The 27,205-nt window shown below is 38.7% G+C and overlaps 1 protein-coding gene across 1 annotated transcript in view; it reads right to left on the bottom strand.

Annotated features, from left to right (window-relative positions):
* Positions 1–11,116: 11,116 nt before the first annotated feature.
* Positions 11,117–27,205, bottom strand: part of LOC134333974 (protein phosphatase 1 regulatory subunit 12B) — a 56,504-nt gene continuing 40,415 nt past the window's right edge. Inside the window, exons 4-6 of the mRNA XM_063016147.1 lie at positions 12,896–12,946; positions 12,666–12,716; positions 11,117–11,376 (exon numbers count right to left, since the gene is read on the bottom strand). Coding sequence (XP_062872217.1) covers positions 11,335–11,376; positions 12,666–12,716; positions 12,896–12,946 — 144 coding nt within the window. The 3' untranslated portion in view covers positions 11,117–11,334. The remainder of the gene's footprint in view (positions 11,377–12,665; positions 12,717–12,895; positions 12,947–27,205) is intronic.

Here is a 27,205-nt window from a genome sequence, read left to right as displayed (position 1 = left end):
CATGGAATTACTGCATGAGATGATCTGAAACATGATTTTGACTAATATGCAAAAACTGGGAAATTGGTAAGATGCAAATAACTTTTCACTGATCTGTACACTATATGGAACAACATTTGGGACACCCCTTCTAATTTTTTAATTCATGTGTTTTAGCCACATCAATTGCAAACATGTATAATAAATCCAATATATAAAGGAAATTATATGCCTCTACCTTTGCAGCAACAGCTTCGAGAAAGCCCATCATTGTTCCAGCATTACTTACTTACCCTGTGCACAAGCAAGGTCTATGAAGACATGAAGAAAAGCTTGGTTTAAGGAAAATTTAGTTGTCTGCTCAAAGCCCTGACCTCAGCCCCACTGAACAGCTTTTCATTTTATGTGGCCCGTGAGAGCCTAAAAGGCGTGTGATTGTCTTAAAATACATTGTAAAATCGTACATAAACTACATCTCCCACAATGAATGTCAATTTTGTGACCGCATCCCGCCTCTAGATGGCGGTGTTTCCACATCAGCGTCTAACTGGTTTCAATCAACTGATGTTGAAAAATATCTACAAATAATTACATGTCCAAGAAGAGAAAATTGATGCAGGAGGAAGGTAATTTAATGAAAGATTGGAAAGCAAATACAAGTTTGTGCTTCAAGAAGAAAAACCGGTACGTCTTTTGTGTTATGAGGCCGTGTCGGTGGTAAAGGAGTACAATAAAAAATTCAAAATGAACATGGAACTAAATGTGCTAAATTTAGCCTCTAAAAAACAGCAAATTGTCTATGAATTAAAAGGCAGACTCCAGGACAGCAGGATACATTACAAACGGCCCTTTGAGGGCCACCATAATGCTGATGTGGCCCTCGGTGATGAGTTTGACATAACCTGCCATATAGTGTACACACACACACACACACACAAACCCTTTTACCAGAAGAATTGGGACAATAACTTTACATCGTGTAGATCCTGGGTTTGATTCTGGGTCCTGTCTGTGTGGAGTTTGCGTGTTTTCCCTGTGTCTGCGTGGAGTTCCTCCAGGAGCTTCGATTTCCTCCCACAATTCAAAGACATGGAAGTTAAGTGAATTGAAGATACAAAATTGCCCGTGATGGTGTTTTACATAAAAAGTAAACTACTTGTCCTGTCATGAATGCAACCAAGGTGTGTAACATGACATTAAAATAATTTACATTTAATGCATGCATCAAATGTAAATTATTTTCACACACTGGGGTGTTTACACCCTGTAAATTATGCTTTCCACACTGGGGTGGGCAAAATATTACAGAAAATGTTATAGAATATTGAATTGACAATTTAAAAATATTTTACAATAAACAGATTAATTGTATCAGGTTATGGTATAAATTGGGTTTAAAATCAGGATCCACCAATGGCTTATCTGTTGCAAGCAAAGATGGGTCTTGGTTTACCTCTTTGTGCCAGGAGTCAGTAGATCGGGTCTTCAGCAGTGGAGTTTTATTAACACATACAAAAGTATGAAGTATCAACACATCTGAATAGGCATATTTTTGTGGAGACTTTATCTGCCCTAAGAATGAGGGAAGGAAGTAAGAGGAAGAGGAGGAGATTAAGAAGGAGGAGGAAATTGGAGTGAAGTCATGTTTGTCATGTTTCCTCACCATGACCTATTGGCCTGGAATTATTGTATGACCTCCTTCAGCTGGTTTACCCCAAGTGCGTTTGACCCGATCGTGAGCTTCCTGTACTGCTTTTGTGAGTGTTTGACAGTAATTAAGACGTACATCTGACAACAAATGCACATCTGCCTTATGCCTAATTCACACTACACATTTTTTGCAATGATTTAAGCTCGCCAACAGGTTGCTGCTAGATGTGGCAGCTCGGAGGCAACTCGGCGTTTGCTCGGGCCTCGAAAATCAGCTTTCGATCGGTATGTGTGAACTGTTCAATGACTTGATCCGAGCGGCTCGCCGAAAAAATATATCTAGCATGCAAAATACCTGGACCTGTCATCAACTCAAAATCATGTAGCGTGAAATGTGTTGCAATCAGGTCTAACGACCTGTTATGAATGCAAAATACAGAAGGGAAATTTTGGGGGTTGTAAATGTATGGGGCAGGGGCATAATATAGTTTATATCGGAATACATTGGCACTTATACAAGCTTTACAGTATTTGTGACTTATCGTCCACGGCAAACGTTGGATTTAAAAAAATATATTTATTTTGACTTCCAATTGTCTGCAGAACATTCATTTATTTTTTCCTATTTGCTTTTACTCTACACATGAGCGCATAAACAACTTTTATCACTTTTCATGTTGACATGCACTTTTGGACATGGTATCACTAAACCCCATGACAAAACGTAGTTTGGGAGACTGGTTTAGACTCGTCTAAATTCCTCCTGGTGATTGTGTAGTGTGTGACTCCCTATCACCGATCAGTCGTGTAGTGTGAAAACTCCCGATTACAAGAGATTGTGAACTGTACAGCGATCTGAACAACTTGAAAGTCGTGTAGTGTGAACTTGGCATGACGGAGCTTAATCACACCTGGAACTAACATGGGTCTACATGCATGTCAGAATTTCGTAAGGGCTAAGACCAACAGTTTTGTTGTCCTTATACTACAAAGTATTGCTGGTAAGGCTGCAGTTCACTTTACTCCCTGACTGTAGAGTTTAGTCACCCCAAATGGTGAGATAAAAGGGTGTTAAAACAGGAACAGAATCGGATTATAACAGCTCTGTAGTTAGCTTTATCTGCAGGAGCAGATGGTATGCTCAGCTTAACAGACAAACAGGTCAATAAAATATTTGGGGTTCAGTACCTAAGTATATGGACACTTAACATTTCTAACAAAGTAGGGTCACTAACTCAGCCTGCTGGGCTGCCAGTTACTGCCCATCCAGATCTACATTGACCATCAGTGTGGGTTAAGGAACCATCGATAAAAAGAATTAATTCAGGGTTTATCAAGTTAAAAAAACAGGATGAAGATTAGATAATTCACTGCAATCATGGTTGTCCTCTTCCTCATTCACATCCATCAGTGACGACATCATAAAAGAGGAAGCGTTCTTCATGGGTGCATTCTGAATTACTACATTAGGAGTTGTCAAAACTACAAGCCAGCATACAGGAGTCAGGAGACTGGGTCTTTAGCTGTGTTTTATTTTGGAAAGGCTTTATACCTACCATAGGGATGAGGGGAGGAAGTAAGAGGAAGAGGATGGGATTAAGGGGGAGAAGAAAATGGGAGTGAAGAGGAAATAACAAAGAACATTAGGGAGGATTAGGGAAGTATGATAAAGACAAAAACATGTAGGTGGATATAGAGGGTAATTTCCTCTATAATTTTCATCAAGATACAGGATGAGGAAATCAAACATAAAGGGTTATTCCAACACTCAAAAGGTGTGAGGAGACAGGGTAAGGGAAGCAAATATTATTCGGTGAGTATATATAGTGGTGAGTATTTTCTCTCACTTTATAAGCGTATTGTTAGCTAAAAACATTTCTCAATGCAAGATTGCCAGTAATTTAAATCTTTCACCATCTACCATAAAAGATTGTAAAGAGTCAGGTACTCCGGAGAAATGTCAATTTAGGGCAGGGCTGAGCATGAGAACCCATCATTCTACTGTCTATAAACAAAGTTTTGAAACTTCTGAAAGCTGATAATAGACTCAGCTGCTGCATTAGGAAATGAAGTCTGAACCTATATTAGGTTTGTGTGTTTGTTCATTAGGATTTTAATGTAATGGTTTACAGTTTGGTTACAGTAATGATTATTTATTTACTATTTTCATTCATCACTTCAAGTTCAATGTCAAGCACCAATATGGGCAATTTTATATCTCCAACTTAACTTACATGTCTTTGGACCGTGGGAGAGGACCGGAACTCCTGGAGGAAACCTATGCAGTCACAGAAGAACATGCAAACTCCACACAAGAAGAACCCTGTTTCACCTGAGAATTGAACCCAGGACCTTCTTGCAACAAAGCTACCAACCAAGCCACACATGCCAAACAATAACATAAATCAGTTCTATGCAAAAAATTATTTTATGCAAGGGAAATTATTTTATTGCAGCAACATACATTTGTTACATGTACATTTGTTACAAAAAAGCACACTGGTATATATGTTGAACAAAACTTTAACAACAGTTTAATGTTTTGTGAGAAAATTTTTTAAATTTACACTAGAAGTATTAATACATAAGCTTAATACTTAGAATGCTCAGGGCATGATTGCCAGTGGTCATATTAAATTTTTTTAAGAATACTGCTACAACGGAATGTCATTGGATGTGTACGTGGCATACGTGATAAGAAGTGCATCACTTGCAAAGTATGACCTCCAAAACCCAGTTCTAGCTGGAAATCATTGACAGGAGTATATTAAGGAGAATTTTTTTTTCGTGTTATTGCATTCACAGAGTCTCTGTGTGACACATGTCAGTGTCATTCTTCTTTGCAGACAAGATTAAAACTCTTTTCTATTCATAAGCCAGTCTCTAAGGTATTTCATTAAGGGTTTTTTCACCACAGTTTTTTAAATAAAAAGTAATTATTTATCATACTAAATAAATAACAGTATTGGTACCAAGTAAATATTTTTTATTGTTACACAATAAACATAAATGAGTGCATCATTGTTCCAGGCTATAAGAACAAAAGTCCCCAATAGGTGGCCTGGGGGACCTAATGTGGCTTGCACAAGTTAAACTTCATGAAACAAAAACTAATGAGAACAGTGCAGCCAACTACCAAACTCACTCTCTGAATACAGTCACGTTATGTTTACACAAAAATCATGGCCAGTGCTAAAAATTAAAAATTTATAATGATAATATATAATTTATTTCAGTCTAGACATAAATTTTGTTTTATTTTGCTAAACCATACTAATGCTAAAGCGAAACATTAAACTATGCCACAGCAGCTTCAATAATAACTTCCCTGCAAAATCTAAAAATAGAAACCAAAAGACTGCAAATTTGATTGCCTCCTATAATCATTCTGTTATCACCATCCATAAAACTTTATCTGCACAAGAGAACATGAGCATCTCTGCATGTGTTGTGGAACTTAATGAAAGCTATTAAACCTTTCATGGATGCTGAGTTGATCAAGGCATGTGCAATTGATGAAGTTTTAATTCATGACGAAAAAACAAAGAAAACAATCGTAGACTTTTGTAAATCCAAAGAGCTCACATTGCATAGATACTTTTTATGTGATATCGCATTTCACCTAATACTGCTGAATTTGCAATTGCAAGTAAAGAACCCTACCATTGCAGACATGTACAAGTCGGTTGAAGCTTTACATTTAAAAGTTGTGTGAACAAGATCTACAATGATGAAAATTACACTTTCCAAAGCTGCTGCAACACTGCAAGAAATGCAAAATGCAAGAAGACTCTGGGATGCACATGACGAGACTGCTAGAGAATTTCAGGGATGCTTTAGCTCTCAAGTTAAATCCTTCTGTTTTTGCAACAGCCAATCTTTATTTCTGCACCTGGCCAGTAGACTGCCAAAGCCAAAAGCAGTCTCTAGATTAAGCATCTCTTCAGTTGGACATCTTGGATGTCTGATAATGTGAGTAAGTTTCCAAACAAGCAATAATATTTGCAATGTTGCTTCTTACAATATTTCTCTTCACCTATATGTGTGAATCATTGTTTTCTCCAATGAACATTATCAAAAGCCAGGATAGGAAAAGACTCTCCAGTACACACTTGAATGTTTTCTCATCACCACCACCACCAAACTTTAGGTCTTTCTTTAGGTGTTTCAACCCGCCACTGTCACTTCTCTCACTGAATAGTGAGTAAAAACAAATAACTGTATTTAAGCATACCTAATTACATTTAATCATAATAATAATTAATTTCAATTAATTAACTACTACACATACTACTATAAAGACTATCAAACTATGAAAATGACACACGGGTCCTTGCCTTTGCAATGTTGGTTGGATATGGTCCTTTATGAAAAGTAATTACAGAGCCCTGGCGTAGTCTTTCACCACCCCATTACATACAGTCCTCATAATGTATGGTTATAACACTGAGAACCCAACATAGTAATCTAGTAACAGGCCAAAGCAGTATTTTGTCCTCAAAATCAAAACAACATTATAGTGTTAACTGGGTGTGTCTCTTTTCAGGATATGTCTGTTGAGGTATTTTCTCAGTTTACCAGCAACGTTTAACCATACACAAGAGTTTTAAATGCTTTAAGCCCTCTTTTTGACTATAGCTAAAGTTTTAAGAAAAAAAATCTTAACCCTTTGGATTTGCATGGTAGGCTGCAATAACTACTCAAAAACAACATCCTTTCAGTGCTATTAAGGCTCAATAACAGACACATATATTGCTTAAATTAATAACATGCCATTTTATGTTTTTGCTCAGTAAATAATTTGACATGATCTGAGGAGGGCTTTTAATGCAGGTAATTTTAGAATAGAATGTTATTTCTACTAATACGGATGATAAGACCAATGGAAAAAAAAAAACAATGTTAAGATTTAATTTAGGCAGACCATATGGAATTTTAAAGATTCAACTATTACAAAAGTTATTACAGTTTATAAAGTTGTATGACAACAAAGAACACATGACAAAATACAACCCCAAATCCAAAAACGCTGTGACAGTAAGGAAAATGAAAATTAAAAAAAAGCAGTGTTTCTTACATTTACTTTAACTTTTAATTAAGTATGGATGGCAGACAGTATGGATATTTCATATTTTTTCAAACTTAAATTCATTCGGTAATTATACATCAATTTCCGCATTTCAGCCGTGCAACATATTCCAAAAAAGTTGGGACAAGGAAATGTATGATTATAAATGAGCTTTAAAAAAACTTAATAAAAATGTCATTTCAAAAAAGTGATTATCTATGAATATTAAAAGAGGAGAATACAATCTACAGTTTGCAACAAATGCATAAGAAAATTATTAAAATGTGTAAAAACAATGTTCCTTAAAGAAAGGTTAGAAGCAGTTTGCATATTTCTCCCGCTACAGTGCATACTATCATTAAACAATCAAGGAAACTGCATTATGAACAGTCATTCATCAATAGCTGATGTAACTTCATAGGCAAGGGATTACCTCTGCAAATCTTTGTGAAGCACTACAATACAGTGTTATAATAACAGATGACACTTTTTTGCACTTGCACTTCACTGTACAAAAAAGAAGCCTTATGTTAAGCACATCCAGAAGCTGTGTTGAGTTCTCTGGGCTCAGAGGCATCTAAGATGGACCATTACACAGTGGAAACATGTACTGTGGTCAGGCAAGTATAGTATTCCAGATCTTTTTTTGGAAAAAATAGACACTGTGTGCTCTGGACCGAAAATGAAAAGAACCATCAGCAACACAACCAAAAGCCAGGATCTGTCATGGTATGGGTTTGTGTCAGTGGCCGTGGCAAATGAAATTGACACTTTTGTGATGGCAGCATTAACGCAAAAAAAAAAAAAAGTACAGTAAAATTTAAGAGCAACATATTCTGCCTTTAAGATTACATCTTTTCCAGAGATGTCTTTACAGTTTTCAACAAGACAATGCGAAACCACATGCTGCACACACTACGAAGGCATGGCTGCAGAAGAAGAGGGTATGCAATAGAGAAGACATGTTTGCAGGAAGAATGGGACAAAAGACCACTTCATTGCTTGGTATCTTTAATGCCAAAACATCTTTTATGTTTTTGTTTCATACTGTAATGTTTTCTGATTTATAGTTGTAGCTACATAAACAACATACTAATATTTTTGAAACTACAAAACTGACTGGAGTACAAATTAAAGATTTCCATAATTTTGTAAATATAAACAAATTTAGAATTTACGTATTTAACAAACTCAGAGGCTCAGATATTTGTTACCTGAGGTTTATATTGATTGTTGCAAAGTTTATTATCAAAAGCCAGGATATATTGAATGTAGCAGATTTTTTTGTTTATTCATCACATAATTCTTCTCTTCAATATCTATCATACATTTTCATGATCTGAGCTGCAGGCACTCTGGCAAGCACACACACTCTGTTTCTATGAAGCCACACTGTTGTAATGCATGCAGAATAACAAATGCATTGTCTAACCCCAAGGAAAACCGTCAGGGTCATCTAGGTCCTCAGAAAGGACCTAAGACATCCTAAAAATAATTTATATGGTAATAAGTTATCAGTTTCCATTTTATTTTATCTACTCATAATTTGACAATCAGCATTTAAACAAAGACAAATCTAAGTAAATAAATCCTTCATACATGCCGATTCAATCTGTGTTGAAATAAGAATAGGAAGTTTTTAAAAGCCCCTTTTTATCTCTCTGTTGTTGCTAGAAAGAACAGTCAACCAGCTACAAATTCTTAAAAAGCTAAGCAACCAAGTAATTCAATGAAAGACTAATCACATCTTCCCCCTAAACGGGTGGGCTTTGTCAACACTAAGTTTATGACAAGTTCTGCCTACTTTGGGAACATGTGTATAAAAAAGAATTGTTAATACAAATGGTTCTACATGGATGAGTTTAAGTGTAACACCAGTTTGAGTGTAGTGAAATCACGTTGTACAGCTGTTCCTCACTGAATAACTAAAAGGTAAGACAATTGTTTTAACTGTCTGTTCTGTTATTTTAGGATTATAAAAGAACAGAATGAAACAATTGGTGCAGTGTACTGTACACTAAACTTGTGATGAAGTGGTTATTTCTAAAAAGGATTTGCATTTTGCTTGAGATATGAGCTATTTTATTTACCCTCTAAGTGCTGGTTGCATTTCTAAGTCTGAATTATTGTCTTAATTTTTGTTTCTTAACTTTTACACTACAACTGCATTTCAGGGTCACTGTTTATTATTATCGTTAAAACTAAAATACTTTGAGAATAAAGTCAAAATAATATGGCCAAAGAGAGTGCAACAGGAAAATAGAAACCTCCTTGTGTTAAAATGAGGGACGCTAAGGTAAAGTTAAGTGGTGGGTCAGAAGGCTTAGGTTTAAGAGAAGTGGTTCACTACTGATCTAACCATAGACTTTTAGAGAAAAGATGTCACCTTGATGGCAGCATATGTCTCTGTAAAAATCCAATATGCAGCATATATCTCTGTGTCAACGGAACTGTAACACAATGCAAGTCACTCATGCCCATTTAACAATTATTGGATTTTGCATAATATCCCAACTTTTCTGGCAGTGGGGTTAACATTTGGGCCATTATCATTAAAACACCAGCTGTGAAAATTTTATTTAATTTTTTTTTGTGTTTTCCCCAATTTTCCTCCCAATCTAGTCGTATCCAATTACCCGATTGCATTACGCTTCCTCTCTACCGATGCTGATCTCCACTGCTGATTGAGGTGAGCGAGACTGTCACACACTCCCTCCGACACAGGTGCAGTAGCCAACTGCATCCTTTCACCTGCACAAGGCGAGTTCATATGCGGATCAGCTTTGTGTACGGAGTGCCACATCCTGATCACACATTATCCCTTGACTCTGTGCAGGCACCATCAACCAGCCAGCAGAGGTCATAAATGCATCAGTTATGAGGACCCTATCCGACTTCCCACCCTTGTATAAAAAACAAGCCAACTGTTGTTCATATAGCTGCCTGGATGGCAGAGCTGAGTTTCAAACCGACATGTTCAAAATGTCAGCTCTGGTGTGCTAGCGTGTTTTACTACTGTGCCACCTGAGCGGCCGAAAATATATTTTTGAAGAATGATGTTCCATATTTTTAGATGCTCCACTTTATTAAAACACTTTATGGTCGTTTTATATTCAGATTTCCACTTGTTTTATGTGGTTGCCTTAGTTGTCACCAACAGATCTGAAAAATCCATACTGTAATGTGAAAGGTCCTTATTCAAATTATTTTCAAGAATTTGTTTTTCTTTCTAATTTAGTACTATCAACTAATAAGGTTTTAATTGTTGAAGACTTTAATATTCATTATGATCATCTACGAATCTAAGCATGATCCAATTAAAATCACATTTTATCCACATTTTTCATGATCCACATTTTATGAGTATCACCCACAATGTAATGGGACCTACTCACTGCTGTAAACATAACTAAGACTTAATATTAATTCTTGGTATTAACATATACCTTATACATACATATACCACAAACTGACAAACTGACTTAGTAGAATTGCATCAGTAGATGCAGCAATGAACTGTGTTTATTTACTTTTCTTTAAGCTTTAATAATGGACTGTAGATAGTACAATTTCTTAATTTCTACAAAGTGTCCATTGAGAAACATTTCTAAACTGATGGACTGTTAGCCAACTCAGTTTTCACAAAATGGCAAATCTCCTCTCACAAACAACTGTGCCTTTTGCTAAAACTCCTTTTACATCAGACCATGATACCATCACTGTGAAAAGTTTCACAACAGGTGTTTTTACATTGATCCTGTCCTAACTTTTTTAAATTGTGTCACAGGCATCAAATTAGGAATACAATTCTGTATGTTTGGTAAGTTTCAAAAATAGTTGATAAGACTCGAATATTAGATACCTATTTTGTACTTTCTAGATTTAAAATAATTGCAATTCCTACTGCTATCTTCAAACTGTATGGGCCAGTATTTCTGTTGTTGTTCAGAGGGAAGCAAGAAATACTAACCTTTGTCTGATGTTTTGTTTGCATCAGGGTAGGTCATTTAGTTTGTGTGTGTGTGTGTGTGTGTGTGTGTGTGTGTGTATTATTATTATTATTATTATTACTATTATCATTAGTAGTAGTAGTAGTATTACTAGTATTAGTATTTGTATTTTGTCATACCTTACTTTAATGCTAAAACCTTGCACCTTACAAACCTAAAATATTCCATAAATTGAAACTCTGTTTTAAACAGGTATGATTATGATTCATGCAGGCATGTGTCACTGAAAAATGATTAAGTAAAATTTAGCACATATAAAATTTGTCCATATTTATTTATTTTAAGCCTGGTGTTTTCTGTTTTATCTAATTTTAATGACGATGTATATATAAGTAGGAATCAAATAAAAATAAAACAAGTTGAAATACAATAAAATTTAACACAGTGATTTAAAATTAATAACCATTCATTAGAAGCTTATAAAACTGTTACAAACTATAAAGATTCTTGGTGTCAGAAAGGAATTGAGAAAGGAAGGTGTATTGAGAAAGGAATATAAGGAGTGTATTGAAGTGGAAAGTGTGAGCATATTCATGACTTTTTGTGGAGTAGTTATGAGAAGTTAACATCAGGGGTTTGGACCACTCACCATGTACCCCCTTTTTTCCATTTCAGCCAAGGAGTGACTCAAGGCTGGTAGCCACAGCGAAACTTCAGTGGGGCTGGTTTCTGGGGCAGTGAGGAAAATACATACCAGTTAAACAAAAGGTCACAGTCATCAATTTATTATATGTAAATACTATACTGATTGTTTTTTGAACTATCCTTAATTGTCATGGCACTCTCAGTTGTCAGTTTAACTTTCTTTGGACTCAGATTTTCAGGTATCAACTACCATATAGATGTATTTTTCACCAATATGCTTTCTTAAAGGTGCATCCATAAACTAAAAATGTGAAACACTTAAATGGTTTTACCGTTGAGCAGCAAGAGGTAGTTAGATGTCTATTAAACAAGAATAGGGTTAGTAAACACGCAGTAGTGAAGAGTGAAAGTGCACAATTTCCCCATTTTTTCCTTCTTTTGCATTTTCCCAATTTGTGTGTATGCAATGTTTCTCTTTCCACATGTGTCAAGCTGGCAGCCATTTCTTTAAACAAACTGGCATTGGATTTTTTGTATTAAAATGAAAAAGATCTAAAACAATTAATTGTGACAATCAACTGGTACAAGATTGTCACAGCCATTAACACATCTTTTCTGTGTAAGTGAAGTTTTGAGGTGCTTCTTGTTCATGATCTTTTTTGCCTTTTTGTCAGTCAAAAAGTAATTAACAAATGTAAGAACAGTGGTATATAGCAGCTGTAATATATACACTTGCCAACCACCCATCTGCTGCTATGCAAAATTTGTGAGCCTTCTCCTTATTCCCATCCATCAATAAAAATGGACCACTATAGTACCACATTACTTAAGTGGTAGACCATTCTTAGCACTGGTGTGACTCATGATTTATAACTCATAAGTTATGATGTATTAGTTTGTGTTGTATTTGTATGTGTGTAGCAGATACAGCAGCATATCTGGAGTTGGTATATCTGGTTTTAATTCAATGTACCTACATTATTGGTCACTTTAACAGACACGCCTATCTTGTAATAGTAGGTTTTGTTTTTCTCATGCACCACATATGTTAATGTTCCTCTGGCCCTTCAGTATCAGTATCTCATCAATGAACCACTATTAGTTTAAATTTTAGTAAATTTTTAGTTAACTCTTCTTAACCCGGAGTCAAACACATAACTATAACACCATAATAACAAATAAAAATAATTGTTTATTTATATGAACAAGACTTTATATTTTTATATGAACTGCACTTTTACTATTGCTGTAATACTGAATAAGAACTGTGATGCATCATATGCAACTAAAGTACATGTTGAGAATATATGCAGAAAACAGGTTTTGGTGTTGCTAGCTTAGTCCTTTTAATGTTGTCTTTTTCAGTCTCCTACCTTAAGCTCTCCTTCCATGTTAGAAACCCTCTTCTCCAATGCCTGTTTTTCCTAAGCAAAAAACAGCTTTAGTTTACAGCTTCAAATTAAAATAATTTATCAGATGGTTTATGTATAGTTGCTAAACATGATGAAAAATACAAAAATATTAATGGGACTTTTTTAATGCAAGGTTTTGTATTACACAGATTCATATTAGAATAAGATATAGTTAATATAGACAAAAATACCCATTTCTCCGATTCGCATGCACAGGATTTTTCTGATATTCTGTTCTGCGTCTGAAACAAAATGCAAAGTGTATGATTGTAAAACAGCATAATATAAACAGTCAATTGTAGAATTACTAACACTTTTTTTAAATGAGCAAAAAAAATTAATATTTTTTGCTTAAATGGCTATGCAGGCCATACAGGCTTTTAAACATTTTTATACTTTTTTTCTCAAAACATTGTTTTTACAGTTATTAGCACTTTTACAATTATGATTTGGAGGGGAAAAACCTCTGGGAGGAATAATGTAGTGTCTTACAAGGTTAATGGACACTTGTAGTGGTACTTTGGACCACTCCTCAATAAAAAAAATGTAAGATTTGTTTAATACTGAAAAATGAACCAATAATGATGATTTAATTTAGCCTCAAAAACATTAATTGGGTAGGGCACTGGTTTTGAGCCTGGCTCAGGGTTGTCATTTTAGTTTACCACTGGATTGGAATAAGAACTTTATAACGGCAGTGAACTATTTCCACTCTAAACTCAGTTCATTGCTATGACTCGTTTTTCATCAAAACAAACATTTTATTAGATATTGTTATACACCTGTTAACCGTGGTTGTGCTAAAACATTGCAAATTAAGTAACAATAGACAGGGAGGGGATGCAGGACAAGTGTGCAGAGGTTAAAAGCATATTTAGATTTAGATTAAACAAACAAAACTAGAACACAGAACTAACAAAGATGACAAGAAATGAAGATAACAGAAAAATAACACAGGAACACAAATCAATGAACACTAAGAACATGACATGAATACACAATGGAACAGGGAAGCAAGGCCGAGCCATCCACAGGTGGAAGCAAGGATTTAGGTGAGCCATCCAGAGGCGGTGACAGGAGTTCATGTGAGAAAAGGCCATGAGTCCTCTGGAGTGCATCCGGAGGCAGCGGCAAGATCTCTTGAGAGCCGTCTGGAGGCAGCAGCAAGATCTCTGGAGAGCCATCCTGACGCGACAGCAGGGACCAGCTGTACCAGCCAAGGGACCACCCGGAACCAGCTAGGGATCCAGAGGACCCCCCGAACCAGCAAGGGAGCCAGGGGACAGGCTAGAACCAGCACTGGACACAGGAACTCGAGCAACATCCCTACCTCAATTCTTAAACCTGTTCTCACTTGGGAACCACGGGGTCTTAAATGGATTTTATTTCTGATCTCCTGTTGCACCATATCCTCTCAGCCCCTTGTGTGCTGTGCCCATTGGGAAAGTGGTAGCCTAGTGGGTAGAGGTTTGGACTATTAGTCAGAAGATTGTCGGTTTAAATCCAGGCTTTGCTATGCAACCACTGTTGGGCCCATGAGCAAAGCCTTTAGCCCTCACTGTTCCAGGGGTGCTGTACAATGGCTGACCCTGCGCTCTAATCCCAGCTTTACAACATGCTGGGATATGTGAAAAAAGAATTTCATTGTACATGTGTACAGTGCCTTGCAAAAGTATTCAGCCCCCTTAAACTTTTCAACCTTTTGCCACATTTCAGGCTTCAAACATAACGATATGAAATTGTAATTTTTTGTGAAGAATCAACAACAAGTGGGACACAATCGTGAAGTGGAACGAAATTTATTGGATATTTTAAACTTTTTTTAGAAATAAAAAACTGAAAAGTGGGGCGTGCAATATTATTCAGCCCCCTTGCGTTAATACTTTGTAGCGCCACCTTTTGCTGCGATTACAGCTGCAAGTCGCTTGGGGTATGTCTCTATCAGTTTTGCACATCGAGAGAGAAATTTTTGCCCATTCTTCCTTGCAAAACAGCTCGAGCTCAGTGAGGTTGGATGGAGAGCGTTTGTGAACAGCAGTTTTCAGCTCTTTCCACAGATTCTCGATGGGATTCAGGTCTGGACTTTGACTTGGCCATTCTAACACCTGGATACGTTTATTTGTGAACCATTCCATTGTAGATTTTGCTTTATGTTTTGGATCATTGTCTTGTTGGAAGATAAATCTCCGTCCCAGTCTCAGGTCTTTTGCAGACTGCAACAGGTTTTCTTCCAGAATGGTCCTGTATTTGGCTCCATCCATCTTCCCATCAATTTTAACCATCTTCCCTGTCCCTGCTGAAGAAAAGCAGGCCCAAACCATGATGCTGCCACCACCATGTTTGACAGTGGGGATGGTGTGTTCAGGGTGATGAGCTGTGTTGCTTTTACGCCAAACATAACGTTTTGCATTGTGGCCAAAAAGTTCGATTTTGGTTTCATCTGACCAGAGCACCTTCTTCCACATGTTTGGTGTGTCTCCCAGGTGACTTTTTATAGATATCTTTCAGAAATGGCTTTCTTCTTGCCACTCTTCCATAAAGGCCAGATTTGTGCAGTGTATGACTGATTGTGTCCTATGGACAGAGTCTCCCACCTCAGCTGTAGATCTCTGCAGTTCATTCAGAGTGATCATGGGCCTCTTGGCTGCATCTCTGATCAGTCTTCTCCTTGTTTGAGCTGAAAGTTTAGAGGGACGGCCGGGTCTTGGTAGATTTGCAGTGGTCTGATACTCCTTCCATTTCAATATGATCGCTTGCACAGTGCTCCTTGAGATGTTTAAAGCTTGGGAAATCTTTTTGTATCCAAATCCGGCTTTAAACTTCTCCACAACAGTATCTCGGACCTGCCTGGTGTGTTCCTTGGTCTTCATGATGCTCTCTGCGCTTTAAACAGAACTCTGAGACTGTCACAGAGCAGGTGCATTTATACGGAGACTTGATTACACACAGGTGGATTCTATTTATCACCATCAGTCATTTAGGTCAACATTGGATCATTCAGAGATCCTCACTGAACTTCTGGAGTGAGTTTGCTGCACTGAAAGTAAAGGGGCTGAATAATATTGCACGCCCCACTTTTTAGTTTTTTATTTCTAAAAAAAGTTTAAAATATCCAATAAATTTCGTTCCACTTCACGATTGTGTCCCACTTGTTGTTGATTCTTCACAAAAAATTACAATTTCATATCGTTATGTTTGAAGCCTGAAATGTGGCAAAAGGTTGAAAAGTTCAAGGGGGCTGAATACTTTTGCAAGGCACTGTATATGTACATTTGACAAAGGCATTCTTCTTCATTAGTAGGAACATCATAAACAGTCATTTTTCAGTTTCAGCAGACAGGGGGGTCACAAAGATACTGGAGGTAGTGACGAGACATCTAGAGAACCATTCGGAGGTGGTATCGAGACCACTGGAGAGCTGTTTAGAGGCAGCAATGAAACCTCTAAAGAGCCATCCAAGGGAGCCAGTGGACTGGCTGGAAACAGCTGGAACCGGCAAGGGAGCCAGGGTACCATCTGGAACTGGTAAGAGAGCCAGAAGTCTGTCTAGAACCAGCAGGGGAGCAACTAATTATGGATGCATGGAGAACATCCTTATAATCTTAGTTGTGCGCTAGTGCTGGGCGGTATGATGGTAATTTCGGTATACCAGCTTTGATTCCTAGTACAATATGGATTTTTCATATACCGCCATAGCATAGTTAATACAACAGCAGTAGGCTTCAATAGGACGCAAATCATGTTTTTAAAATACAACTCCAAATCAGAAAAAGTTGATACAGTATGGAAAATGCAAATAAAATAAAAATACAGTGTTCCTTACAATTACTTTTTGTTTATATATCTCTATATAGACCTGCAACACATTCCAAAAAAAGTTGGGACGAGGGCAATTTAGGGCTAGTAATGAGGTGAAAAAATTAAATAATGATGTGATTCCAAACAGATTATGTTAGCAGGTGACTGTACTCATGGTTTGGTACCAAAGCAGCATCCAAGAAAGGCTCTTTGGAAAGGAGTCTTTGATGAGCGAAGATCTCCAGTTTGTCAACAAATGTATGACAAAATTATTTAAATGTTTAAAAACAGTGTACCTCAAAAAAAGATTGGAAGGGATTTGCATATTTGTCCCTCTACAGTGCATAATATCATTAAATAATTCATCAAGGAATCGGGAGGAATTTCAGCACGTAAAGGCCAAGGGTGCAAGCTTAAGCTAAACGCCTGTGATCTTCGATCCCTCAGACGGCACTGCATCAAGAACCGCCACTCAACAATAGCTGATATAACCACATGGGCAAGGGATTACTTTGGCAAATAGTGCTTCAAGCACTACAATACAGAGTTACATGAACAAATGCCACTTAAAACTTTACTGTTTAAAAAAAATTAAGCCTTATGTTAACCATGTCCAGAAGCGGCGTCGACTTCTCTGGGCTCTGAGGCATCTAGGATGGACCATCACACAGTGGAAACGTGTATTGTGTTCAAATGAATCAGCATTCCAGGTCTTTTGGGGGAAAAAATTGACACCTTGTGCTCCAGATCAAAGACGAAAAGGACCATCCAGACTGTTATCAGCAACAAGTCCAAAAGCCAGGGTCTGTCATGGTATGGGGCTGTGTCAGTGCCCTTGGCAAAGGTAATTTACACTTCTGTGATGGCAGCATTAATGCAGAAAAGTACATTGAGATCTTAAAGCAACATATTCTGCCTTTAAGACGTCATCTTTTCCAGGGACGTCCATGCATTTTTCAACAAGACAATGCAAAACCACATGCTGCACACATTACAAAGGCATTGCTGAGTAAGAAGAGGGTACAGGTACTGGACTGGCCTGCCTGCAGTCTTGACCTGTCTTCAATAGAGAATGTGTGGAGAATTCTGAAATGAAAAATGCGACAACGACGACCCCATACTGTTGCACATCTTAAGACGTGTTTGCAGGAAGAATGGAACAAAATAAAACCTGAAACACTAAATCGCTTGGTATTCTCTGTGCCAAAACGTCTTTTAAGTGTGGTGAAAAGGAATGGCAACATTACAAAGTGGTAAATGCTTTACTGTCCCAACTTTATTTGGAATGTGTTGCAGGCCTGAAATGCAGGAATGGATGTTTATTAATAAATGAAATGAAGTTGACCAGACAAAACATGAACTATCTCAGGATCATCCTGTCTGCAATGAAATCAAAGTCAAAGTAAATGTAAGAAACTCTGTGTTTTTTTATTATTTGCATTTTCCATGCCATCCCAACTTTTTCTGATTTTTAAAAATTATATATAAATATATAACACTATATTGCCAAAAGTTTTCGCTCGTCTGCCTTCACACGCATATGAACTTGAGTGACATCTCATTCTTAATCCATAGGGTTTAATATGATGTCGGCCCACCCTTTGCAGCTATAACAGCTTCAACTCTTCTGGAAAGGCTTTCCACTAGGTTTAAGAGTGTGTTTATGGGAATTTTTGACCATTCTTCCAAAAGCGCATTTGTGAGATCAGACACTGATGTTGGACGAGAAGGCCTGGCTTGCAGGCTTGCAGTCTCCGCTCTAATTCATCCCAAAGGTGTTCTATCGGGTTGAGGTCAGGACTCTGTGCAGGCCAGTCAAGTTCTTCCACACCAAACTCACTCATAAGATAAGATAAGAGATAAGATAACACTTTATTGATCCCAAAGGAAATTGCAGTGTCACAGTACTTTACAAATAACACAAGGGAAGACATAAGGGAAGACATTCAACACAATTAGACATAACAGGGCATAGGCAAAAGACAAGACATGAGCAAAAACAGCAGCATATGTAATTTTTTTATATTATTTTACAAAAATATATTGCACTAAAAGAGATATTGCACAGAAATAAAAAAATCAGTCAACACTGTTTGGGCGGCAGGAGATCCGTAGTGTTCCTGGAATAAGGAGAGGGCGGCACGGTGGCTAAGTGGGTAACACTGTCGCCTCACAGCAAGAAGGTCCTGGGTTCGATCCCCAGGTGGGGCGGTCCGGGTCCTTTCTGTGTGGAGTTTGCATGTTCTCCCCGTGTCTGCGTGGGTTTCCTCCGGGTGCTCCGGTTTCCTCCCACAGTCCAAAGACATGCAAGTGAGGTGAATTGGAGATACTAAATTGTCCATGACTCTGTTCGATATAACCTTGTGAACTGATTAACCTTGTGTATAAGTAACTACCGTTCCTGTCATGAATGTAACCAAAAAGTGTAAAAACATGACGTTAAAATCCTAATAAACAAACAAACAAATGAATAAGGAGAGACATTGTCTTACTGCAGTGGGAAGGAAAGATCTCACACTGCGCTCTTTAGAACAGCGCAGCTGTATCAGTCTACCACTGAACGTGCTTCTCTGTTTCTCCACTGTAGTGTGCAGGGGGTGTGATGTATTGTCCATAATGGTAAGCAGCTTATTGAGTGTCCGTTTTTCTGCCACTTCTTCCAGAGAATCCAGTTTGACTCCTACAACAGAGCCAGCCTTCTTAATTAGTTTGTTCATTTAGTTCATTTAGCACACAACAGCATAGAATATGGCACTAGCAACAATAGACTGGTAGAATGTCCATAGGAGTTTAGTGCACATTCCAAAGGACCTGTTTCCTGAGAAAGTACATACGACTCTGTCCTTTCTTGAACACTGCACAGGTGTTAAAACTCCAGCCCAGTTTATTGTCCAAGTGCACACCCAGGTACTTGTAAGTGTCAACCACCTCCACTTCCGCTCCATTGATAGTGACTAGTGACAGAGAAGGTCTGAGTTTCCTGAAGTCCACCACCATCTCCATATTTTGTTTATTGCACTTTTGTTGATGCTGTTGCCCCAGCACACAACAGCATAGAATATGGCACTAGCAACAATAGACTGGTAGAATGTCCATAGGAGTTTAGTGCACACTCCAAAGGACCTCAGTTTCCTGAGAAAGTACAAACGACTCTGTCCTTTCTTGAACACTGCACAGGTGTTAAAACTCCAGTCCAGTTTATTGTCCAAGTGCACACCCAGGTACTTGTGTCAACCACCTCCACTTCCGCTCCATTGATAGTGACTGGTGACAGGGGAGTTTCCTGAAGTCCACCACCATCTCCTTGGTCTTACTTACGTTGAGCTGCAGTTTGTTCAGTGTACACCAGTCAACAGAGTCTGAAACCAGCTTCCTGTATTCAGCCTCCTGCCCATTCCTGATACACCCCACGATGGCCGTGTCATCGGAGAATTTCTGCAGATGGCATGTGCCAGAGTTGTATCTGAAATCTGAGGTGTAGATGTTAAACAGGAACGGTGCTAATACAGTCCCCTGGGGAGCCCCCGTACTGCACATGACCATGTCTGAAACACAGCCCTGCAATCGCACAAACTGGGGTCGACCAGTCATGGGTCCATTACCCATGAGATGATAGACCCATCCACCTTTATCTGCCGAAGTTTCTCCCCAAGTAAGACAGGCTGTAAGGTGTTGAACGCACTGGAGAAATCAAAAAACATAATCCTCACAGTGCTGTCTGTAGTATCCAGATGGGAGTACATTCTGTCCAGCAGATAGACAACAGCATCATCCGCTCCAATGCCATCCTGATATGCAAACTGCAGGGGGTCCAGGTCAGCTCCTACCAGTGATCTCAGGTGGCCCAGCATCAGTCTTTCCAGTGTCTTCATCAGGTGGGAGGTCAGAGCAACAGGACAGTAGTCATTTAGCGCCACTGGTTGCTTCTTCTTGGGGACAGGAACCACACAAGAAGTTTTCCACCCGAGTGGGACCTTTCCTAGGCTGCAGCTCAGGTTGAAGATGTGCTGAAGGACTCCACACAGCTGCTCAGCACATAGTTTTAACACCTTAGGCTGAATGCCATCCGGTCCAGCCGCTTTACACTGCTTGAGTTTCTTCAGCTCTTTCTTCACCTGGTCAGCAGTAAAAGTTGGTACCCTGCCGCTTGACTGGTCCGGAGTGTGGTTGGGGGAAGGAACATTCATGTCAGGTGAGGTGTAAATGTTCGGTAAGGTGGAGTATGGGCTGTGAATGATGATGGCTGTTGTTGTGCTGGGGTGTTAAGGTGCAACATGGCTGGAGACAATGGACAATGGGGCAGAAGGGGAGTCGTTGTCAAACCTTAGAAAGAACTGGTTTAACTCATTCGCCCATTCATGACTGCCCTCAGTGGATGTTAATGTTCCCGAGCTCCGTTGATTAAAGCCTGTGATGTTTCTCAGGCCTCTCCACACCTCACGAGTATTGTTTTTCTCCAAATTGGCCTCCAGCTTAGCCCTATACTCGTCCTTGGCCTCCTTAATCCTTATTTTGAGCTCTGCTTGCACCCTCTTTAGCTCATCCTTGTCCCCTTTAGCTCATCCACGTCTTTATGGACCTTGCTTTGTGCACTGGTGCGCAGTCATGTTGTAACATGAAGGGAAGCATGAAATTGTCCAAAATCTCTTGGTATACTGAAGCATTAAGAGTTCCTTTCACTGGAACTAAGGGGTGGTGCCCAACTCCTGAAAAACAACCCCACACCATAATCCCCCCTCCACCAAACTTTACACTTGGCACAACGCAGTCAGACAAGTACCGCCAAACCCAGACTCGTTCATCGGATTACCAGACGGAGAAGCGTGATTCGTCACTCCAGAGAACACGTCTCCACTGCTCTAGAGTCCAGTGGCGGCGTGCTTTACAACACTGCATCCGACGCTTTGCATTGCGCTTGATAATGAAGGCTTGGATGTAGCTGCTCGGCTATGGAAACCCATTCCATGAAGCTCTGTATGCACTGTTCTTGAGATAATCTGAAGGCCACATGAAGTTTGGAGGTCTGTAGCGATTGACTGCAGAAAGTTGGCAATCTCTGCGCACTATGCGCCTCAGCATCCGCTGACCCCACTCTGTCATTTTACGTGGCCTACCACTTTGTGGCTGAGTTGCTGTCGTTCCCAGTCACTTCCACTTTGTTATAATACCACTGACAGTTGACTGTGAAATATTTAGTAGTGAGGAAATTTCACGACTGGACTTGTTACACAGGTGTCATTCTATCACGGTACCATGCTGGAATTCACTGAGCTCCTGAGAGAGACCCATTCTTTCACTAATGTTTGTAGAAGCAGTCTGCATGCCTAGGTGCTTGGTTTTATACACCTGTGGCCATGGAAGTGATTGGAACACCAGAATTCAATGATTTGAATGGGTAAGTGAATACTTTTGGCAATATATATATATTAGGGCTGTCACACGATTAAAAATTTTAATCGAGATCAATCGCAATTAAAGAACAAAATTAATCTAGATTAATCTCGATTAAATTTTTTAATCGTGTGACAGCCCTAAATATATATGTATTCATCTCAATTAATCGCAAACTAATAATTAAGCAAAATTTGAACAGTTATGCACATTGTTATTGCAAGAACGTGTTTACCAATAAAACATTCATAAAATATGATAGAATTATTAAATCTAAATTCATTGTAGAAAGCACATTATTTGACAAAAGTGAGGATCTTTTCCTGTTCATGACCCTGACACTGAAAACAGGTGCACCAATCATAATGTTTTGAACTAATATAAGGCATCAATAAAGCATCAAAACACAGATATGATTATTTCATAGATCTAGTAAGAAAACCCTTTAATACTGTGTTTGTGCAGAAAGAATACTGGGAAATACTGTTCTAAATTACCATTTAAACATCTATAAATACCTGAAACAGTCAAGTTAGCAGACATTATCTATAAGTAATTGACTGTAGCTATATAAAAAAAAGTGTTAATTAAAACAGTCCATGTAAACGCTTAGTCCATATAAATATCAGATACGAATGTGTTTTTAGAAAACTACAAACATCACAAATATAAATCATGTTTATAACCACGTGATAGAATAACCTGAATGACCTGTAGAGATGAAACATCACGCAGAGTTTTACTTTTTACCGGAGGGGGAGGAGGCGGAGCTACGCGGTTTTGATAGACAGCGCTAATGCAGCCAATGGAGATACTCGTTACAAAGCTTGCGTGATTTAATTCATCTTTTCAACACGTAAAAAAAGTGAAAACCGCTAAAAGTACTTTATCATCGGACAGTTCATGTGCTTTACATCCTAATTCATCTGAAATACAGATAATTACCACAGAGACACACATGTATATGCCAAATAAAAATAGTTAGATTAAAAATTTTAATCTTGATTAATTTTTTTAATCGCGATTACAATTTTAACGCGTTAATCGCGTTAATTAACGTGATTAACGACAGCTCTAATATATATATATATATATATATATATATATATATATATATATATACAGTGTATCACAAAAGTGAGTACACCCCTCACATTTCTGCAAATATTTCATTATATCTTTTCATGGGACAACACTATAGACATGAAACTTGGATATAACTTAGAGTAGTCAGTGTACAACTTGTATAGCAGTGTAGATTTACTGTCTTCTGAAAATAACTCAACACACAGCCATTAATGTCTAAATAGCTGGCAACATAAGTGAGTACACCCCACAGTGAACATGTCCAAATTGTGCCCAAATGTGTCGTTGTCCCTCCCTGGTGTCATGTGTCAAGGTCCCAGGTGTAAATGGGGAGCAGGGCTGTTAAATTTGGTGTTTTGGGTACAATTCTCTCATACTGGCCACTGGATATTCAACATGGCACCTCATGGCAAAGAACTCTCTGAGGATGTGAGAAATAGAATTGTTGCTCTCCACAAAGATGGCCTGGGCTATAAGAAGATTGCTAACACCCTGAAACTGAGTCATGGTGGCCAAGGTCATACAGCGGTTTTCCAGGACAGGTTCCACTCGGAACAGGCTTCGCCAGGGTCGACCAAAGAAGTTGAGTCCACGTGTTCGGCGTCATATCCAGAGGTTGGCTTTAAATAATAGACACATGAGTGCTGCCAGCATTGCTGCAGAGGTTGAAGACGTGGGAGGTCAGCCTGTCAGTGCTCAGACCATACACCGCACACTGCATCAACTCGGTCTGCATGGTCGTCATCCCAGAAGGAAGCTGACGCACAAGAAAGCCAGCAAACAGTTTGCTGAAGACAAGCAGTCCAAGAACATGGATTACTGGAATGCCCTGTGGTCTGACGAGACCAAGATAAACTTGTTTGGCTCAGATGGTGTCCAGCATGTGTGGCGGCGCCCTGGTGAGAAGTACCAAGACAACTGTATCTTGCCTACAGTCAAGCATGGTGGTGGTAGCATCATGGTCTTGGGCTGCATGAGTGTTGCTGGCACTGGGGAGCTGCAGTTCATTGAGGGAAACATGAATTCCAACATGTACTGTGACATTCTGAAACAGAGCATGATCCCCTCCCTTTGAAAACTGGGCCTCATGGCAGTTTTCCAACAGGATAACGACCCCAAACACAACCTCCAAGATGACAACTGCCTTGCTGAGGAAGCTGAAGGTAAAGGTGATGGACTAAACCCAATTGAGCACCTGTGGCACATCCTCAAGTGGAAGGTGGAGGAGTTCAAGGTGTCTAACATCCACCAGCTCCGTGATGTCATCATGGAGGAGTGGAAGAGGATTCCAGTAGCAACCTGTGCAGCTCTGGTGAATTCCATGCCCAGGAGGGTTAAGGCAGTGCTGGATAATAATGGTGGTCACACAAAATATTGACACTTTGGGCACAATTTGGACATGTTCACTGTGGGGTGTACTCACTTATGTTGCCAGCCATTTAGACATTAATGGCTGTGTGTTGAGTTATTTTCAGAAGACAGTAAATCTACACTGCTATACAAGCTGTACACTGACTACTCTAAGTTATATCCAAGTTTTATTTCTATAGTGTTGTCCCATGAAAAGATATAATAAAATATTTGCAGAAATGTGAGGGGTGTACTCACTTTTGTGATACACTGTATATATATACAGTGTATCACAAAAGTGAGTACACCCCTCACATTTCTGCAGATATTTAAGTATATCTTTTCATGGGACAACACTGACAAAATGACACTTTGACACAATGAAAAGTAGTCTGTGTGCAGCTTATATAACAGTGTAAATTTATTCTTCCCTTAAAATAACTCAATATACAGCCATTAATGTCTAAACCACCGGCAACAAAAGTAAATACACCCCTAAGAGACTACACCCCTAAATGTCCAAATTGAGCACTGCTTGTCATTTTCCCTCCAAAATGTCATGTGACTTGTTAGTGTTACTAGGTCTCAGGTGTGCATAGGGAGCAGGTGTGTTCAATTTAGTAGTACAGCTCTCACACTCTCTCATACTGGTCACTGAAAGTTCCAACATGGCACCTCATGGCAAAGAACTCTCTGAGGATCTCAAAAGACGAATTGTTGCGCTACATGAAGATGGCCAAGGCTACAAGAAGATTTGCCAACACCCTGAAACTGAGCTGCAGCACAGTGGCCAAGATCATCCAGCGTTTTAAAAGAGCAGGGTCCACTCAGAACAGACTTCGCGTTGGTCGTCCAAAGAAGCTGAGTGCACGTGCTCAGCGTCACATCCAACTGCTGTCTTTGAAAGATAGGCGCAGGAGTGCTGTCAGCATTGCTGCAGAGATTGAAAAGGTGGGGGATCAGCCTGTCAGTGCTCAGACCATACGCCGCACACTACATCAAATTGGTCTGCATGGCTGTCACCCCAGAAGGAAGCCTCTTCTGAAGTCTCTACACAAGAAAGCCCGCAAACAGTTTGCTGAAGACATGTCAACAAAGGACATGGATTACTGGAACCATGTCCTATGGTCTGATGAGACCAAGATTAATTTGTTTGGTTCAGATGGTCTCAAGCATGTGTGGCGGCAATCAGGTGAGGAGTACAAAGATAAGTGTGTCATGCCTACAGTCAAGCATGGTGGTGGGAATGCCATGGTCTGGGGCTGCATGAGTGCAGCAGGTGTTGGGAAGTTACATTTCATTGAGGGACACATGAACTCCAATATGTACTGTGAAATACTGAAGCAGAGCATGATCCCCTCCCTCCGGAAACTGGGTCGCAGGGCAGTGTTCCAGCATGATAATGACCCCAAACACACCTCTAAGACGACCACTGCTTTATTGAAGAGGCTGAGGGTAAAGGTGATGGACTGGCCAAGCATGTTTCCAGACCTAAACCCAATAGAACATCTTTGGGGCATCCTCAAGCGGAAGGTGGAGGAGCGCAAAGCCTCGAATATCCGCCAGCTCCGTGATGTCGTCATGGAGGAGTGGAAAAGCATTCCAGTGGCAACCTGTGAAGCTCTGGTAAACTCCATGCCCAGGAGAGTTAAGGCAGTTCTGGGAAATAATGGTGGCCACACAAAATATTGACACTTCAGGAACTTTCACTAAGGGGTGTACTCACTTTTGTTGCCGGTGGTTTAGACATTAATGGCTGTATATTGAGTTATTTTGAGGGAAGAATAAATTTACACTGTTATATAAGCTGCACACAGACTACTTTTCATTGTGTCAAAGTGTCATTTTGTCAGTGTTGTCCCATGAAAAGATATACTTAAATATCTGCAGAAATGTGAGGGGTGTACTCACTTTTGTGATACACTGTATATATATATATATATATATATATATATATATATATATATATATATATATACTGTATATATATATATATATATATGTGTGTGTGTGTGTGTGTGTATATATATATATATATTTTTTTTTAATATATTTTTTTTTTTTTATTATTATTATTTTATTATTATTTGTTATTATTATTGTTTGTTATTATTATTTGTTATATTGTGCACTGAATTTTAAGTGTTTGCTTATTGGTGAGGGTGTCCTGGGTGGAATTCCACCCCTTTTCACATTTCCTACACAGGCGGACAAAGGAAATATTAGGACAAACATCCATAATGAAAGTGTGGCATGGTGTACATTTATAAAATCTTTTATAAAATATTTACAAATTCTTTGCCTAAAATCTTTGTTTTATGATTATAGCATGCATTTAAGACCAGATTTCCTGAACAGTTCATACAAATAGAGAAATGACACAACTGTGAAATATATAAAAAGACATTGTAAAGCCTAGGGAGTAATGAATGTCCTGTAAAGTTTCTTTGATTCAGATTTTAAACAGAAATTGTTTTAGATGGTATTGCTTATACCACAGTTCATTTGTGTCTTTTCCAGAGATTCTTTATATATATTTTGACAAACACAGCTTCATACAGTATATAACCCACAGTGAAATGTACAATGAGGCCCAATTCCTTAGATATTCCTTAGAAATTTCTAAAATAAAAAGACAAATAGGTAAGAAACACATAATGGGAAAGAAAATTTAACGAATCAGTACAGTACAATAAAATAAATCTGATCAGTGTGCAAAACTTAAATATACAACGGAATATGAAAGTGCATGTGCAAATGACAGCAGAACAGCCACATCAGTCCAAAGAATGATGTGTATAAAATTGATGTGGTCAGCATGTCTGTGTTAATGAGTCCTGGGGAAAGAAGCTCCTTCTGAGCCTCTCATTTTATTA

The sequence above is a fragment of the Trichomycterus rosablanca genome, chromosome 19, assembly GCF_030014385.1.
Source record: "Trichomycterus rosablanca isolate fTriRos1 chromosome 19, fTriRos1.hap1, whole genome shotgun sequence".
NCBI classification, from domain to species: Eukaryota; Metazoa; Chordata; class Actinopteri; order Siluriformes; family Trichomycteridae; genus Trichomycterus; species Trichomycterus rosablanca.
This window is presented reverse-complemented; position numbering and strand designations above follow the sequence as displayed.